The 16,647-nt window shown below is 44.2% G+C and overlaps 2 protein-coding genes across 5 annotated transcripts in view; one reads left to right on the top strand and one right to left on the bottom strand.

The window, feature by feature from the left end:
- Window positions 1–1,906, top strand: part of B3GAT2 (beta-1,3-glucuronyltransferase 2) — a gene marked incomplete at its 5' end in the record, with an annotated part of 79,186 nt that extends 77,280 nt beyond the window's left edge. Inside the window, 2 exons of the mRNA XM_082669008.1 lie at window positions 1,579–1,727; window positions 1,808–1,906. Coding sequence (XP_082525134.1) covers window positions 1,579–1,727; window positions 1,808–1,894 — 236 coding nt within the window. The 3' untranslated portion in view covers window positions 1,895–1,906. The remainder of the gene's footprint in view (window positions 1–1,578; window positions 1,728–1,807) is intronic.
- Window positions 1,590–16,647, bottom strand: part of SMAP1 (small ArfGAP 1) — a 150,270-nt gene continuing 135,212 nt past the window's right edge. For all 4 annotated transcript variants that reach the window (XM_082669004.1, XM_082669005.1, XM_082669006.1 and 1 more), the window contains 4 exons: window positions 12,737–12,864; window positions 6,878–7,049; window positions 5,670–5,977; window positions 1,590–3,296 (listed from right to left, as the gene is read on the bottom strand). In XM_082669004.1, the coding sequence (XP_082525130.1) occupies window positions 3,153–3,296; window positions 5,670–5,977; window positions 6,878–7,049; window positions 12,737–12,864 (752 nt within the window). In that variant the 3' untranslated portion in view covers window positions 1,590–3,152. The remainder of the gene's footprint in view (window positions 3,297–5,669; window positions 5,978–6,877; window positions 7,050–12,736; window positions 12,865–16,647) is intronic.

Here is a 16,647-nt window from a genome sequence, read left to right as displayed (position 1 = left end):
CAAGTGGGGTGAAGCGCAGGTGGCCTGGAACTTTCCTGAGCCTCTTGCCGTCAACACTGTTCTCCAGCCATAGGCGGTGGCTAATCCACCCCCCCTCATGATAGTATTTACAATGGTATCGGCATTTATCTATCTTAGGGTCCTCTGAACAGAGCTTTGCAGTTAGTGAAGGCTTTCTGTTCACTAATTTCACATCAGACGTGAGGGGAGGGGGTGTCACGCCACCCTTGCGGGTGAGGAAACGGGGGAGTTTCAGAATCGAGAGAGGCTGAGTGACTTGGCCGGTTCTCAGCTGCAAGGACCCATGAGAAAACGGAGGTGCTAACTCCGAATTCTGCCGGGACGTGCTGCCCCGCCAGGATTGGTGGAGATCCCGGGCCAGGCCTCGGGACAACGCTCGCAGCACCTGTCTCCGTGTTCGGGCTCGCTCAGCACCTGCGGTACCCACCTGTGTCTGTAGGCAGCTTCGCGGTGCGTTCTCCCACGGGGGCGGCGGGGTCGGGAGCGCGGGTCTGCAGTCCCGCATCTGGAGAGGTTAAGAGGATGCTGGCTGTGCTCTGCTCACAGCTCCCCCGCGACTGACTGGAATCATTTGATACTAACTTTGCTAACTATGCGTTTGCATAAAGCGGCATAAATCAGCTCAGTTAATGTAGGGAAGGGCAAAAAGCTGCTAAGAAAACGTTCCTGGAGACTGATCCTCCTAACTCTGGAAGGGCGCCTGGCTTTACAGTGTCAGCTTAGTCGTGAAGAGCAGAGGTCGGGGTGCAGACTTTCACAACAATTAGGACGGCTGTGACAGCTGCTTCCAGAGACGGCTTGTGGAGCGCTTAATGGCTAAGCCTGTAACACAGTTTGTTAAACTACAGACTAAAGAGTAATGATTTTTCGTAACACCAAACCATTTAAGGAAATTGACACTCATCTGTTTCCTTGAAAAATGAACTACAAAAACCAAATTTGCCAAATGGCCTGATATCATCTCCTGTACTGATTTCCAGCCCCCCACGCCCCGCTCTTCAGATTGAATCAAACTGGAAATTTATACCAAATGACTATAGAGTATTCGTTTCCCAGCTAACTGACCGGACTTGTATTCCTCCGTCTTCTAACCTCAGGGTCCATCAGAGCAGTGCTGGCTTTGGTAGGAACACATGGAGATGTCAGAGGACAGGCAGGAAAGCGGGGCGGCCTCCTCCCCGGGGACAGGCAGGGCGAGACTGTGTGCATTTCAGGTGTACTGAGTTCTAGTTACTCCCAGAGGCCAAACGTGCGGGGGCTGTGATGGCCTCTGCGCCGTGCACCCTTTGTCATCAACAGGCTACGTAGTGTCCAGAAGCCACCCCTCCACACACAGCCTCGATCAGGGCGGCAGACGTGCTCTATTGTAAAGGCGGGCTGTCCTTCTGAGACTGTGATGATGCAGGTAACACTCCTGCTCAACTCTGTGAACCAAGACTTGGCCCACGGTAGGTACTGAAAAAAACGGGTTTTGATGTGACCAAGATTATATAGAAAAAAACAGAAGTACACCAGTATTTTACTTTAAAGACTTTTTTTTTTTTAACTTTCACAAAGGATTTGCTGTAAGCCTTCAAGTCATCTTGTCCAACCCCAAAGCTGTATTTAAGCGTCGTGGGTCCCAGCCTGGGATGCAGGAATCTGACTTTCTAAAGCAGATCACGACCGTCGAAGAACTGGAACCGAAAGCAAGTAACTGCACCAAGGTATTCATTGCACTCGTGCCTCTTGACTTTGCTGTGTGTCCCTTGAGAGCGTGGCTACCCATCAGGTCTCCTCCCCGCAGGTCCTCGTGTGGCACACTCGGACAGAGAAGGTGAACCTAGCCAACGAGCCCAAGTACCACCTGGACACGGTGACGATCGAGGTGTGACAGAGCCGCAGCTGGTGCTCTGGCGGGCGTGCGGGGTAGGGCTGCGGGCACCCGGGGGCCGTTTCCTCTGCTCGCCTCCCGACGGGCACCTGCTTACAGGGTGGTTGTGTCCGGAAGCTGAGCACGGGTAGAGACAGCCGCTCTTGTCTCCGTTTGTTCTGCATGCTCCCTTACAAGCAACCCGGAGGGTCTCTGTACAGCACAGCTAATGGCACGCAGGCTAGTACCATTCCCAGAATCTTCTTACATACTTTTTTTTCCCATTTGGCCTTATAATTAATTGGTAGAACTGAACAAAACAAACAGATGACAAGTGTTCTGTCAACAGCACATTCCCAATTTGTGACTCTGCAACGTGAAGTAACTTTTGTAAGACTGGTGGCAGTATACATCATAGGAAATAAAACCCACAAAAAAGGTCTATGGATTCATCTGTTTAATACAGGGATATGACATCTGTCAGTACTAGGCACCATAAAATGTAAACACAATTACTGTCATAAACCTGGATACGCCTTCAAGGGTTGAAGTGGCTTGTTTAGTTACCCTGTTTGCATCTAGTGCAGAGAAAGGTCTCGTGTTTGTTAGCGCTACGTGTACATAGGAAGAGATCCCAATTACAAGGGAGGCAGGTAAAATCTGACTTCTTCAAACATTCGTTAAACAACTAACTTCGTAGTAACATCCAGGTTTATCTTCCTTTCTCTAACCACGTTCCCGGTTAAGCACATCATAGCAACAGCACAGTGACGTGAATGATGACATAAAAGAATCTGGATACACTAGAAAACAGTGCTCAGTGATACATTGACATTCTATTTATATGATTAAACATTTGATCATACAGTACCTTCCTACGGGATTACTGGCTAATCTGGGGGTGGGGTCATACTGTTAGAGGTATTACTAACAAACATGATAGCTACTTCCCTTATATGCAAACATGAGAGCTACAATTTCCTCGAGAGGGAAACTGATCATGCACGTTGACCGAGCAGCTTCCCAGATACGGTGTCTATGAAATCCTGGGAAATGTGAGCAAAAGCTGCCCTCGACATGAAATGGTTTCTCAGCCTGCTTTTCACCACAGCAAATTTAATCCATCAGTACAGACCAACACGGTCAATCAATCAGATAATGCTTAATATGAACAAATGGGGAGAAAAGAAAAAAATATTATGTACACGAATGAACAGGGGAACCCGGCTGCATCTCCGCAGGAATGTCAGGGGGGAGCGCGGTGGGCCGTGCTGCAGGGTCACTTCCACAGCTGCGTGCTGAGCGTCTGACCTGACGAGGCCCCCGACCACCCCGCTGCCCCCGCCGTGGTGCTGGGGGGCTGGCTGAAGCCTGCCGCGGGGCTTGCGCCGCCCAGGCTCAGGCCAGCCATCTGCTGGTTCACCTGTGAACACACAAAAGGCATCCTTCACTTTGCAGGCCTGGTTTCTTCAGCCACTGCTAGACATTTCTAATGGCCAGCCTATTTTAGTAGAAGTGGGCCTTTACTCGAAGTCGATTTACTCAGAGAGACACGGACACTTAATAGCAACTCTAAGTATTTTTCATCCATGTGAACAGCTGTCCGAGCCCTGGAGTAAAAGCAGCCGACCACACGATGCTTTCTCCACAGAAAGCAAATAGCTACCGTGTTCCCTTCTTGGTTGCTATTTCCTTCTGCTTTTCAACCCTGTCTATAAAGTGGTCTCAAGTCATTTTATATTTATTCATTTTCTGGACTCAATTTCTTGTCCCCCAAAGATTAACCACAACTGGAAAAAGTACCAAAGCAATCGCTGAATTCATATCTGGATGTGCCATGAGTCTGCTATTCGAACTTTCAACTATACTAGCAATACTTTCAACCATATACTTTCTAGGATATGCCTTCAACTATAGCTTAACTACTAAGGACTAAGGAAATGTCTGAAAGTAAACTACCCCAAAATTATGAACTGTATATGATGGCAATTGTTCTGTCTTTATTCAAGTCTTAAATAGCTCTGTATACTTTATAAATATTTAAAAAGGTCATAAAACATATTTTTCTTTTGCTATAGCCAACCATATAAACGCCTATTGTATGACAAAAGGTGTAAGATTACATGTACTTTCCTTCCAGACTGGAGTCGTGTGTACATAAGCCTCCTAACCCTCCCCTGTGGTGCTCTCACTTCTAAGACTGATGGTAAGTGAAGGAAAGGCAAGATTTACTACTAAGTGGAGTGGATTCAAAATCTATGCTCAGGGCTTCCCTGGTGGCGCAGTGGTTGAGAGTCCGCCTGCCGATGCAGGGGACGTGGGTTCGTGCCCCGGTCCAGGAAGATCCCACATGCCACGGAGCGGCTGGGCCCGTGAGCCATGGCCGCTGAGCCTGTGCGTCCGGAGCCTGTGCTCCTCAACGGGAGAGGCCCCAACAGTGAGAGGCCCTCGTACCGCAAAAAAGAAAAAAAAAAAAGATTAAAAAAAAAAAATCTATGCTCAGGGTTGGATTGTATTAATAAAGTTCAACCGTCTGCAGTTCTTAGTTCTTCAAAAACCCTAATACTAACCACATCACTGATGAGGGAGGCACAGTGTCTGGAGGGGCAGGTCGCTTCTTCCTAGGTACTGAAGGATGTTTAGTACCTGTCATGGCCAGCAGACCCCACCAAGAGAGAGCTGGAGAAGAGCACCCCCTTCGGCGGGCCTGGAAGTAAGGTGGGGTAAGTCCTTACTGGTTCAGCAGGCACCCTAACCTGGGCTGGGTCTGCTTCAGCATTCCGGCTGCACAAAAGCTATTACTAACATTTGACACTTAACGATTTTTGAGATTCCCAGAGTGCACAGACCAATGTCATATAGATATTCCTTTAAATAGTGACAGTAAAAAATAACTTGGAACATTCATGGGATATATAGTGATTTTGCTAATAATGTCGGTTAGAAATTGCTATATACTATTCCCTGAATGCTGACGAGAACAGAAGTCAAGGGCATCAAAATACCAGAGGAACATCAAATAAGGAAGTGTACAAGGAAGAAGAGTGGGACCACGAACCTAGGTCTGAGGCCTCTGTCTGTGAAGCCAGAGGAAAGTCAGAATGGATTTGAAAGAGGTAATACTAAAATGTCATCTCCTGGCTCTAAACTAACTTAGGCAGAAATAGGATTTTGTAATACGAGGGGATGTAAGACACAAATATGGACTGGTTCATATCTTACGGGAATTCTTGAACTAGTGTATATTTTTTTTAAACATAAATGTGACTATAAGTAAGAAGAAAATACAACTTTAGAAATGTATTTGAACAAAAAGATTTTTTATAAATCCACGCACAGCCTAGATCTCTCAAAAACAGTGCTCTGAGAATATGAGGCTGGGTTGTTTTCTAATTTGTGAAAGTTACCAAGAGCCCCCAAAATTATTAGTGAAAATAGGTTGGTCTAGGTGGTCTATACAAACAACCCACCAGGGGGCTGGGTTTAAAGCTTGGTGCTAATTTCAAAAGATGCCCAAGATAATTTCTAGCTGTTACAAACAAATGAGGGACATTCACCATTACAGCTGTGTTATAATCAGAAATGAAAAAATGCTTAACATTCTCTACAGAATATTCTAAATATAGGAACAATGACAGCTCATTTGTCTATTTGATTAAACAGTTTTTACCTTTTATAACATTATCCCTACTCAATTCTTTCTGCCAGATTGTTAGATTTAAAAACAAATAAAACCATTTAGAAAACAAGATCTGGTTTCTCTGATTTTGGAGAAATTGGAGAGAAAGGACCCTACCTGGGAGAGGTTCCATGGGGGCTGCTGAGCTGGCGGCAGGCCAAACTTACTCTGGGCTGCACCCGCGTGTCCCACCATCCCTCCTGGGGGGCCGACCACACTCTGCGGAAGTGGCATCACCCCAGTCTGTGCGTTTCCCATGAAGCCGTTGGGCAGGGGCATGCCCACCATCACGCCCGCGCTCGGCCCCATCACGCTTCCCGCAAGGCCAGGAGCTGCAGGCACAGGCCCGCCCATGGACGGGAAGCCTTGAAATGCAGCCGGTGCTTGTGAGGGAAACGGTATATTTGTGGGTCCCATAAACACACCTGCAGCAGAAGAACCGAGCAGAGAAAACAAACGAAGAGAACAGGGTTACCGCATAGCGCTGCACTCGCCTCTGTCAGCACAGAAACAGGAGCCCGTCTTGCTGAACTACCCACGGCAAAGGCTTTCCTTCTGGTCTGGCTCCTGTTGCTCAGAGCAGCTCACACCTGCACCCTCAGGGCTGGTTACTTCCAGGAAGCAGACAAATCAGTTAGGAGCCTGAGCAAATTTAACTAGGGTAAATAAATCCTGTGCAACAGCTACATAAAACATCCATTGTGAAGACCAAACTATATAGCATGAGACTGTGTTTCTGCTGATTTGCACCACTGGTCTCTCACTACCAAGTAAACAAGTCAGAGTGGACTGTCGCTGGCTTTAATGGAAGCAGCTGAGACGTCATATAATTTCAGCTCTTATGTGAAATGCAGCCCATTATTTTAGAGGAAATGACAGATTAAAACTGTGTAAACATAAATCTTTACCGTGCTAGTATTTCTTTTTGATATATTAAAAAAAAAAACCTCAAAGCTTTTTTTGATTTCATGTGATATTTCAGACTTACTGTTTACGTGCAGAAAGAATACCATACTGTACAGAGTTATAAACTTCAGGCAAATCAAATTTAAATAATTCTTCAAAGATAATCCCTGTCCTATAAGGCTTGTGAAACATTAAGTGACGTGCGACCAGCTTGTTAATCCTAAATGAATAAAGTTTTGTGCATTCTAATCCTAATGCTTCTTTCATTTCAGTTTTGTAGTTGTGTAAACCGCAACAACAAAAGCACTCACTACACAGAAAAAACAAGGAAGAAATGTAATTGACATTACATAAGCACAAAGAATACACTTCTAGTGATGTCACTGCAATTCACGGAAAGCAGATTTCAAATGCATTACCAGGAGCACTCTGCTGCTGGGTGGTCCCCGTGCCATACAGAGACAAGATGGAGTCTTTGGAGAGCTGTTTCTTGGCCACCTCTTCTGACTTAGTAGTTTGCTCAGTGAATAGATCCAGATCCCCAGATGTCACTGCAGACAGAGCGGCAACTGCTGGTACAGAGGACGTCCCCTGAGACAGATACCAAAACAAGCTGTCGAATTCTGCATAATAAAACACAGCTCATCCATTCCTTGAAATCCAAATGAAGTTATGAAATTAGAAACTAAACAACTGTAGAAGGTAACATGGTGACACTAAAGGGAATCGCTGACAAAGCCCATGCAAAACCTACATGCAGGATAGAGGAACATTTCCTATTTTGAATCTGTTAATGTAAAAGGAGTAGATAGAACCTCTCTGATGCTGAGTTCTGCCCACCACATCCTGACCACAGTGGCTTCAACAACAGGCATGTGGTGCCGCTTAAGGACCAGCATTCCTGGGAGATGTTCGCACATCTCCTGATTGTTCGCACAATCACTGCTGCCAAGAACTGGCATCCCTTGGAGTGAAGAACATTTCTACAACTACAGCAGACTGCAGGAGGGTCCTGCAATGGCTGATTTTGTCTTCTTTGGGGGGGAAAAAAAGTTTTGATTTTCAAAAGCAACATCATGATATTTTTATGAACCGAATCTAATCCGTTTTTACCGCAACGTTAGAATGCTTCCAGTCTACCCAGATATGAGGTCCAGCAAAACTGCGACCACTGCACTCTCCCCTACACCTTGCATTCCGCTTGTAGACAGGGGTAAGAACACGAATACAAATGAGCATGTGGATATTGTAATACAAAACAAAAAATTTCACTTCATCTCCTGTATCTTGCACACAGATAGTATTACACAGTCACAACTGACACCTCACTTTAATGATCTCTGCGGTCACTAAATATTCAATCACATTTGCGTATAGGGAATTGACTTAGATATGAAGAGTTTCAGAGAAGTCTATGAAGACTAGTAAAAACTGGATAAGAGTCTTCTCAAACTATAGAACGAGGTGAGCAGCAAGTAGAGTTAAATCATAGTGTACATGATTTGGCTTGAATTTTTAAAAAATCAAACATTTAATGCCTTGGCTAAAAAACCTTTCAATAAATTAGCCTCCAAGCATTATGCTCACAAACGAACTTAAGCAGAACAATATTTTGAATCTATTATGACATCAAGCAAGAATTTTAAGACAGGAAAAAAAGCCACATAATTTTGCAAAAGATCTGAAATGTGTAAGAAACCGGACATGATGGAATTCAAATACAACAGTAGGCTTGAATCAAATATATCTGACGTAGCAATGAAGCAGAAGGCAGAGGCCGAGAGCGTGGGCCCTGCAGCCAGCCTGCAGGCTCGCCCCAGTGCCCTGGGACCTGCCACTCCGCCTTCCCTCTGGGCCCAGGGAGGAGCTGCCTTACCACCACGCCCCACGGCCACAAGGAGTGCTTGGCAGACACCAGCATTGGCTGTTAGTGTTGCTAGGTGACAAAGCAGCCACACCTCACTAAATGATCCTCCAGCACGTTTAGTTTCTGTTCAATCTAAAAACCTGCTCAAAACCCTGGGGTCTGTTCCCTGAGGAGGACACAGACGTGTGAGAAAACCTGAAGTGCTTGGGAAAGCTACTATTATTCCACCTCAGGCTAGAGCAGCCCCGTGCTCCAGACGCGTGTGTTTCTTCCGATGAACGCCTGCCTCCACAGGGACACAGTCTAAGCACAGCCACGCCAGGCAGCATGGCTAGCAGGTGCTCGAACGGCCATTTACGGGGCGGGTGATGGGGGCGCCCCACGTGCCGGCAGGACCACTCCAAGGTAAAAGGAGAGCCACTGCTGCCGGTACGCGCGCACTTTCCGGAGGCCGCAGGATCCCCAGGCAAAGGCTCTCTGGCCGTCTGGGATCCGGGGCCAAACCGACGACAGGCCACAGCACCTGTGTGAGTCTAGATGCTGTGGGGATGTGGATATTATGGACAGAACAGGAAAGGGAGGGCTTCTACGTGTCACCCTGGGGGACACTGGAACGACACCCCTCAACCCCCAGTACACGCGTCCTCGCGGGTCAGCTGAGCGTTCCCAGCCCCTCAGGGAAGACTGCACAGCCAGACAGGAAAGCAGACGGTCACATCAATCCAGCTCACATTCACGTGAGGGGAAATCTCCAACCAGAATTTGCACCACACTCAGAAAATCAGGACTGAAAGAAGCAGGGTTCAGAGTAATTCCTAGTGGGGTCCAATTCAATTTCACAGCATAGAAAGCCACCAAATTAGTAAACTGTGTACAGTGTGTGTGTGTAAAATGTGTGCTTTAACCCACCTTCTCTCTCCCTCCCCCAATTTTCAAAGACATTATTTTGACAAAATGTCTGGATTAGAGTCTTTACATGTAGTTTGGAGGGAAGATAATTCTGTTCACCAAATTATTTTAGAGGGCTCCATAAAACTGACACCATTTTGGTCCAAAAACATTCAGAAAAAGAATGAGGTGTGATTTTGAAGACCTGCCCTGTCTCCTCTCAGGTACAGAGGCCCAGCACGAAGGCCAGGGCGGCCCTGGGGGCACGAGGAGGAGCTGCACGCACACTGAGGGGGGCTGAGGTCCGCACTGTCCGGCTCGCTGCTCTCCCTGCACAGAACCCACGGGGCCTCGGCTGGCCTGGGGTCTAACACGCAAGCAGCTGCAGAGCGGTTCCCGCCCCGCAGTGGAGTCTAAGGAAGGCGGGCCGGCCGAACGGCCCGCTAGAACGCTAGACCAAAAGAAGCTGCTTTGCATGCTCGGACTGTCAAGTATCCCAAATACTTCTTTCCACACCCAAAATGTTAGCGTGAGACTTCTTCTTTTACTACCACACGCATACCCACGGCTGCACACATTCACAAGGTAATTAATGTTAACCGAAACGATAATAGCAATACTTAGTTCCTCTTTTTACGTGTTGGGGGAAGGAGGAGAAGAGGCAAAGCCATAAAATAAAGCTATCTTCTCTGAAAATAAACAGCGGTGCTGCAGATGAAGCTCCACTTAAACTAATGATTCCTCAGAAATCTATCTGCTCAATTCCAGCGTTAATTATACAACGACTATCATAATGACAATAAATATATATAATAAAAATACATGTAATTCGTCTTCCTAATAAGACATTGGTTCTTTCTTATTAAAACTTTCCATCCAAACAATTCCCATTTGGCTCAGGTTTTCTAGAGACAGAGAAATATTTGACCTCAAAAATTATACTTTACTACAAAAAACTAGTTGCTTATTTGTAAATTTAAAACAGAATCTCGGGCTTCCCTGGTAGCGCAGTGGTTGGGAGTCCGCCTGCCGATGCAAGGGACACGGGTTCGTGCCCCGGTCCGGGAGGATCCCACGTGCCACGGAGCGGCTGGGCCTGTGCGCCATGGCCGCTGAGCCTGCACGTCCGGAGTGTGTTCTCCACCGTGGGAGAGGCCACAACGGTGAGAGGCCCCCGTACCGCAAAAAAAACCCACAAACAAACAAAAAAAAACCCAAAACAGAATCTTAAGTTGTGGGCTTAAGAGTAACCTATGTCCCTGAAAGTTATATATTAATATCTCACCTTAAAGACAAATACTGCACGGTATCACTTATATGTGAAATCTTAAAAAAAGGCAAACCCATAGAAACAGAGCAGAATGGTGTTTGCCAAGGGCTGGGAGGCAGGTACACATTTTCAGTTATAAGATGTAAGATCTGAGGATCTAATGCATAACATGGTAGCTATAGTTGATTATACTGTATTGTATAAATGCAATTCAATGAGAGTAGATTTTAAGCATTCTCACACACAAAAAAGGTAAATTTGTGAGATAATATATGTTAATTAACTTGGTGGTAGGAATCTTCACAACGAATATATATATCAACACATTACGTTATACATTTTAAACATATAATTTTATTTTTCAATTATACCTCAATAAAGCTGAAAAAATATTTGAAATATTTAACAACAAAAAAAAGATGTGACCGACAAGGGATTAATCTCCAAAATATACAAACAGCTCATGCAGCTCAATATCAAAAAAACCAAACAACCCAATCCAAAAATGGGCAGAAGACCTAAATAGACATTTCTCCAAAGACATACAGATGGCTAAAAAGCACATGAAAAGATGCTCAACATCTCTAATTATTAGAGAAATGCAAATCAAAACTACAATGAGGTACCACCTCACACTGGTCAGAATGGCCATCATCATAAAAATCTACAAACAATAAATGCTGGAACGGGTGTGGAGATAAGGGAACCCTCTTGCACTGTTGGTGGGAATGTAAATTGGTGCAGCCACTATGGAGAACAGTATGGAGGTTCCCTAAAAAACTAAAAATAGAACTACCATACGACCCAGCAATCCCACTACTGGGCATATACCCAGAGAAAACCGTAATTCAAAAAGACACATGTACCACAATGTTCATTGCAGCACTGTTTACAATAGCCAGGACATGGAAGCAACCTAAACGTCCATCAACAGAGGTATGAATAAAGAAGATGTGGTACGTATATACAATGGAATATTACTCAGCCATAAAAAGAATGAAACAATGCCATTTGCAGCAACATGGATGGACCTAGGGATTATCATACTGAGTGAAGTCAGAGAAAGACAAATATGATATGATATCACTTGTATGTGGAATCTAAAATACGACACAGGGACTTCCCTGGCATTCCAGTGGTTAAGACTCCTCGCTTCCACTGCAGGGGGCGGGGGGCACGGGTTTGATCCCTGTAAGGTCCCACACATGCTGCGTGGTGTGGCAATCAATCAATCAATAAAATACGACACAAATGAACTTACTTACAAAACAGAAATAGACTCACAGACATAGAAAACAAAGTTATGGTTACCAAAGGGGAAAGGGGGGGAGGGATAAATCAGTTTGGGATTAACATATACACACTACTATATATAAAACAGTTAACCAACAAGGACCTACTATATAGCACAGGAAACTGTACTCAATATTTTGTAATAACCTATAGGGGAAATGAATCTGAAAAAGAACATATATGTATAACAGAATCACTTTGCTGTACACCTGAACCTAACACAGCACTGTAAATCAACAAGACTTCAATTAAAAAAAAAAAGAATAAAGGCAAAAAAGAAATTCCATGTAAAGTTAAGAAGGCAAGTCAAAATTTCTTTACCACTGATACTTTTTAAAAATCTTTATCGTTAATATTACGTTCTAAATAATTTTTTAAAAAATCATTAAAATAAAAAAAGGCAGATTTTAAGGCTAAGAAATAACGTGTCTTCATAAAAAAGCATATGGGTACTGAGTTTGCTAGAATTTCTTGTTCTCAGTTTCCCTGCACCCGGAAGGAAACACTGTCCTGGGCTGGCCCGACAGAGCACAAGAAAAGAACTACGGGCTTCTAGTCCATGTTCACACGCCAAACAGTTCAAAACCCTCTGAAGTAAGTAACCTTGTGGATCGCAGGCAAGGCTGAAACAGTCCGAGTTTTCCCACTTACTCATTTTAAACACTGTTTGCCTAGAGCAAGAGTTAGCAAACTTTAGACAGTGACTCTTAGGCTTTGTGGGTCATAGAATATCTGCAGCAACTACTCAACTTGCTTTTGCAGTGTGAAAGCGGCCACAGACAGCATGTAAGTAAACGGAGTGGCCGTCTCCAATCACACTTTATTTGCAAAAACAAGCTGCAGGCTTAGTTAGCCAACTCCTGGCCTGAAGATCTAGAGGCTTTCAAGTAAGAAACAATTCAAAATTGAAACTTTCCAAAAAGAAAATACACAGTGTAAAACCATACTCTTAACACATACCTGAGCTGGTGGCAGGACAGTTGCAGGTAAGGGATTAGAAATCATCGGTCCAAAGATGTCCAGATCATCGTTCAAGGCCTGTCCCGTGGCTGTGTTCCCATTAGTCACTGGCACCTCGGCAGGGCCGTCTGAAAAGAACGTAGATTCTTGTCTTAAAAGATTCTAGAATCTCTTAAATTACTTGAAACATGGCTTTATTCTAAAAATATATGGTTAAAAGTTCAAAAAGTTAACAACAAAATGTATGCCCTCCTTCTACCCCAGGCTCTCTCCTCTCTCCCAAAGAAACCATTTCCAGTTTTGTTTGTTCTCAAAGAAATATTCTTTACCCACCAGTTTCTAAGTATATATGCAAACCCCTTTTTAACAAATGGTATTATACTATTGACATTATTCTGTGTCCTGATGCTTCCTTACATGTAAGGTACTGTTCTGAGTACTTTACATATATTAACTCATTTAATCCCATAACCTTATGAAACTGGCACTACTTTTTTTTTTTTTTTTTTGGCAGTACACGGGCCTCTCCCGTTGCGGACACGCAGGCTCAGCGGCCATGGCTCACGGACCCAGCCGCTCCGCGGCATGTGGGATCTTCCCGGACCGGGGCACAAACCCGTGTCCCCTGCATCGGCAGGCGGACTCTCAGCCACTGCGCCACCAAGGAAGCCCTGGCACTACTTTCGTGGTCACTGGCTAAGCTGGGATACGATACCATGTTCCTACGAAGGCTACCTCTCCATAAATATGCATGTGTGTGTGTGCGCACACACGTGTGTGTGTGTGTGTGTGTGAGTGTTTCCAATATTACTTCATATCACGTTTACCTACCTTGGAAATAAATTTTAATGGTTTAAAATGTCTGGAATGTTAAATTTTAAAGTTACATAAGGAAAAAAACTGGACAGAAAGAAAACAAACATACACTATACACTGATTCCGTAGGAAGTATCCACAAAACACTGAAACAGACCCTTTCTGTACTCAAGCGCGGCCACCCTCAGTGTTGGGTGCACTGAGCCGCCGGGCAGCACCGACACCCCTGACGTCAGTCCAGAACTCACAAGTGTCGGGTGGGGGGCCGGGTGGGGGGCGGTGCAGAGAGCTTGCAAGCACGGGGTTTCAGGGAGCAGGACAGCTCACACGGCTCAGTTTTCCGTGGTCACGACCCAAGGAGCAGTTCAGAACATCACAATTCCAATCTCCGAGGACTTACATCCTAATCGAGCTCCCACTTTACAGCTTACAACCTCACTTGATCCCTCTGCTGAACCACACACTCCTCGAAGGCAAATGAGGCATCTTCTAAGACGCCTTCGACAAGGAGGGGGATGGACGTCTTGCACAGAGTAGATCCTTGGATACTGAACAGATTTAACGCAAGATCTACCTCGTACTAGGTATTTCTAACACAACCCACAGAAACTCACAGATTTCTTCTTTTTTTGAGGTGTAACTATAGAAATTAGTATCTTTTATTTCCCTGTTTAAGCTTCAGTGAAACAAATTATCATTAATTGCAATGAATAAATGGTCACAATAAAATATTCTTTACTACTTAATTTATAAAAGTGTGTGTGAAACCCATGAAAGGTTAGTTTGGAAGAAACCAACTGCAAATATTTTTCAATAATTTTCCATGATATCACATTATCAGAGCCATAAAAAAAATATACTCAGCACATATGTTTATGCGTTACACATGTTATATCTCTATAAGCACTACGGACAATTTAAAGGTGAAGCAATAAAACAATGTGTAGATTATTACTAATTTATAATATACAGAATTTTAAGCTAACACACAACCATGACATAAAAGAATTCAAATATGACTCATACATGAAAGTAATTTTTTCCGTTTCTAACTCATTCAAAGCGGCAACATTCATTCTGAAGTTAGACTTCTTTCAGGTGCTATTTTATGTTTTCTAGCCCATTCCACATTCCATTTACCTGATGTGTAGTACCTCAGGTAATATGAACCAGAAATAAAATATTTTAGAAGGACAGGGTATTCTAGATTAAAAACACAACTAAAGGAACATCTCTGTGCTATCCACAACTCAGTAAAGAAACTCAAATAACACTGCCATGTGAGTCAGTGGTGCTTGAACCCCTAAGCTACAGAGCTGAGGACAGGGGAGCAACCTCATCAAACAGACATGTTCATTCTATCACATGAACATGGAAGCACTTTATTAGCAGAAAATATGACTGTATTTCATGCAACTTAAACTCGCAAACAGAAGCACATGTCCTCCAAAATAAACGACAACCAAGAGAAACAAAAGTAAAAATGAGCATAAGTAACTATTTCCAGTTTTTCAGTTAAAACTTTTTGCTGTTTCAAGTAATAGCAAACACTAACAATTAGGATAAATTTATATTAAAAAAAACTTTAAACATGAGAAAATGCTATCATTAACTTATTATTATTACCACTATTATTATTTTTGGTGAATTGGGGAAAAAGGTATCAATCTATTTTTTGCCCCAGGACATGTCAATTGGCTTGTACAACATCAGTGAGCTCAGGATGCGCTGGGTGAGAACCAAGAGGCTCAGCGACTACAGGCAAATAATGTGTTTGCATTACTTTAGAAACTGAACATGTTTCAGAAATTTTAAGTCTGTTCAAAGTAGTACAGTCTTTTAAGTCTGTTCGAAGTCCTCCAGTCTTCTCCCCACACAGTCCCCTAATATGACGGATTGAAACTCCCATCAATTCTCCTTGTTACTAAAAAAGCTAAGCATTCACAGAATTGTCGAAGAACAAATCCTTAACTTACATGAAAACATCTCGCCCTTGCAAAATCAGTACACAAATTCCCAACGAGTTTTCCCACTGGATTTCAGTGTCTGCTAAGTTGACTTACTACATTTGGCTTGCTAAAACACATTCTCTACCAAGGACTGTTTCAATTTGTTTCAAAACTTGTGTTTTTTATTTTCAGAATTTAAAAAGGACAGGGGAAGGCTAGTAATCATTACCATCACTATAAACATCACCTGCATCCTGGACTTTCTAAAAGAACGTTTCCATGTTATCATTTCTGTCTCCATGGAGGATGAGAAGTCATCTCCTTCCATCACCCCCAGTTACAGAAACCGGGGCACAGAGAGATTCAAGACTCAATGTCGCTTCCCTAGTGAAGCAGCAAAACTTGTACTAGAACGAAGTCTTCTGAGCCCTGGACCAGTGTGTGCTCCTTTCTTTAAGCCACATTACACAAAAGTCATGTAGTTACAGCTGTAGATAAAGAAATCACTTAAAAGTCTGAACATTAAAAACCAACCCTTACATAGTTAATAATTATTAGTACAAAGTTAGAGAAGCAGCGGCATCAACAGTTCAGAACCCACTCCGCGCCAGCCTGTCTCCACACACACACACACCACCGCCCCCATCCTCCGGCCAGGCCCGGCATCCTCAGGGTACAGTGAGGGGCCCGGCCGGTGCGGCCATGGAGGGGCACCTGGGCCGCACGGGCAGCCCCGTCACAACCACTGCAGCTCAACGCGGCCTCTCCATCAAGGGTTCACCAGCGGCACAGTCCTCGCTGATCAAACAGAAGCTCAGAGGCCACAAAAGCCATAGAATACCAAGATGTTAAAAGCAGTTTTTCAGATAAACATTTAAAAATTTAGAAAGAGTAAGTCTTATTCAAATTAAATGGTTTAAACAGTGTAAATGTTTACATTAGCACTGTAATGTAAGAAAAATAATTAAATCCACATGGGCTACATTTTGAGTGTACAGACACATGGGCACATGTGCACACACACCCAGACCAGTGGAAACCTCCCCCTCCAGGGGTTGGGGAGCCCAGGGCCAGGCCACGCAGCGCCTCCAGGACGGGAGCGGCCGTCTGTACAGATAGCGCATCAGGACCTGCATGCACAGCACC

The sequence above is a fragment of the Grampus griseus genome, assembly GCF_964374135.1.
Source record: "Grampus griseus genome assembly, chromosome: 13".
In the NCBI taxonomy this organism is placed as follows: domain Eukaryota; kingdom Metazoa; phylum Chordata; class Mammalia; order Artiodactyla; family Delphinidae; genus Grampus; species Grampus griseus.
This window is presented reverse-complemented; position numbering and strand designations above follow the sequence as displayed.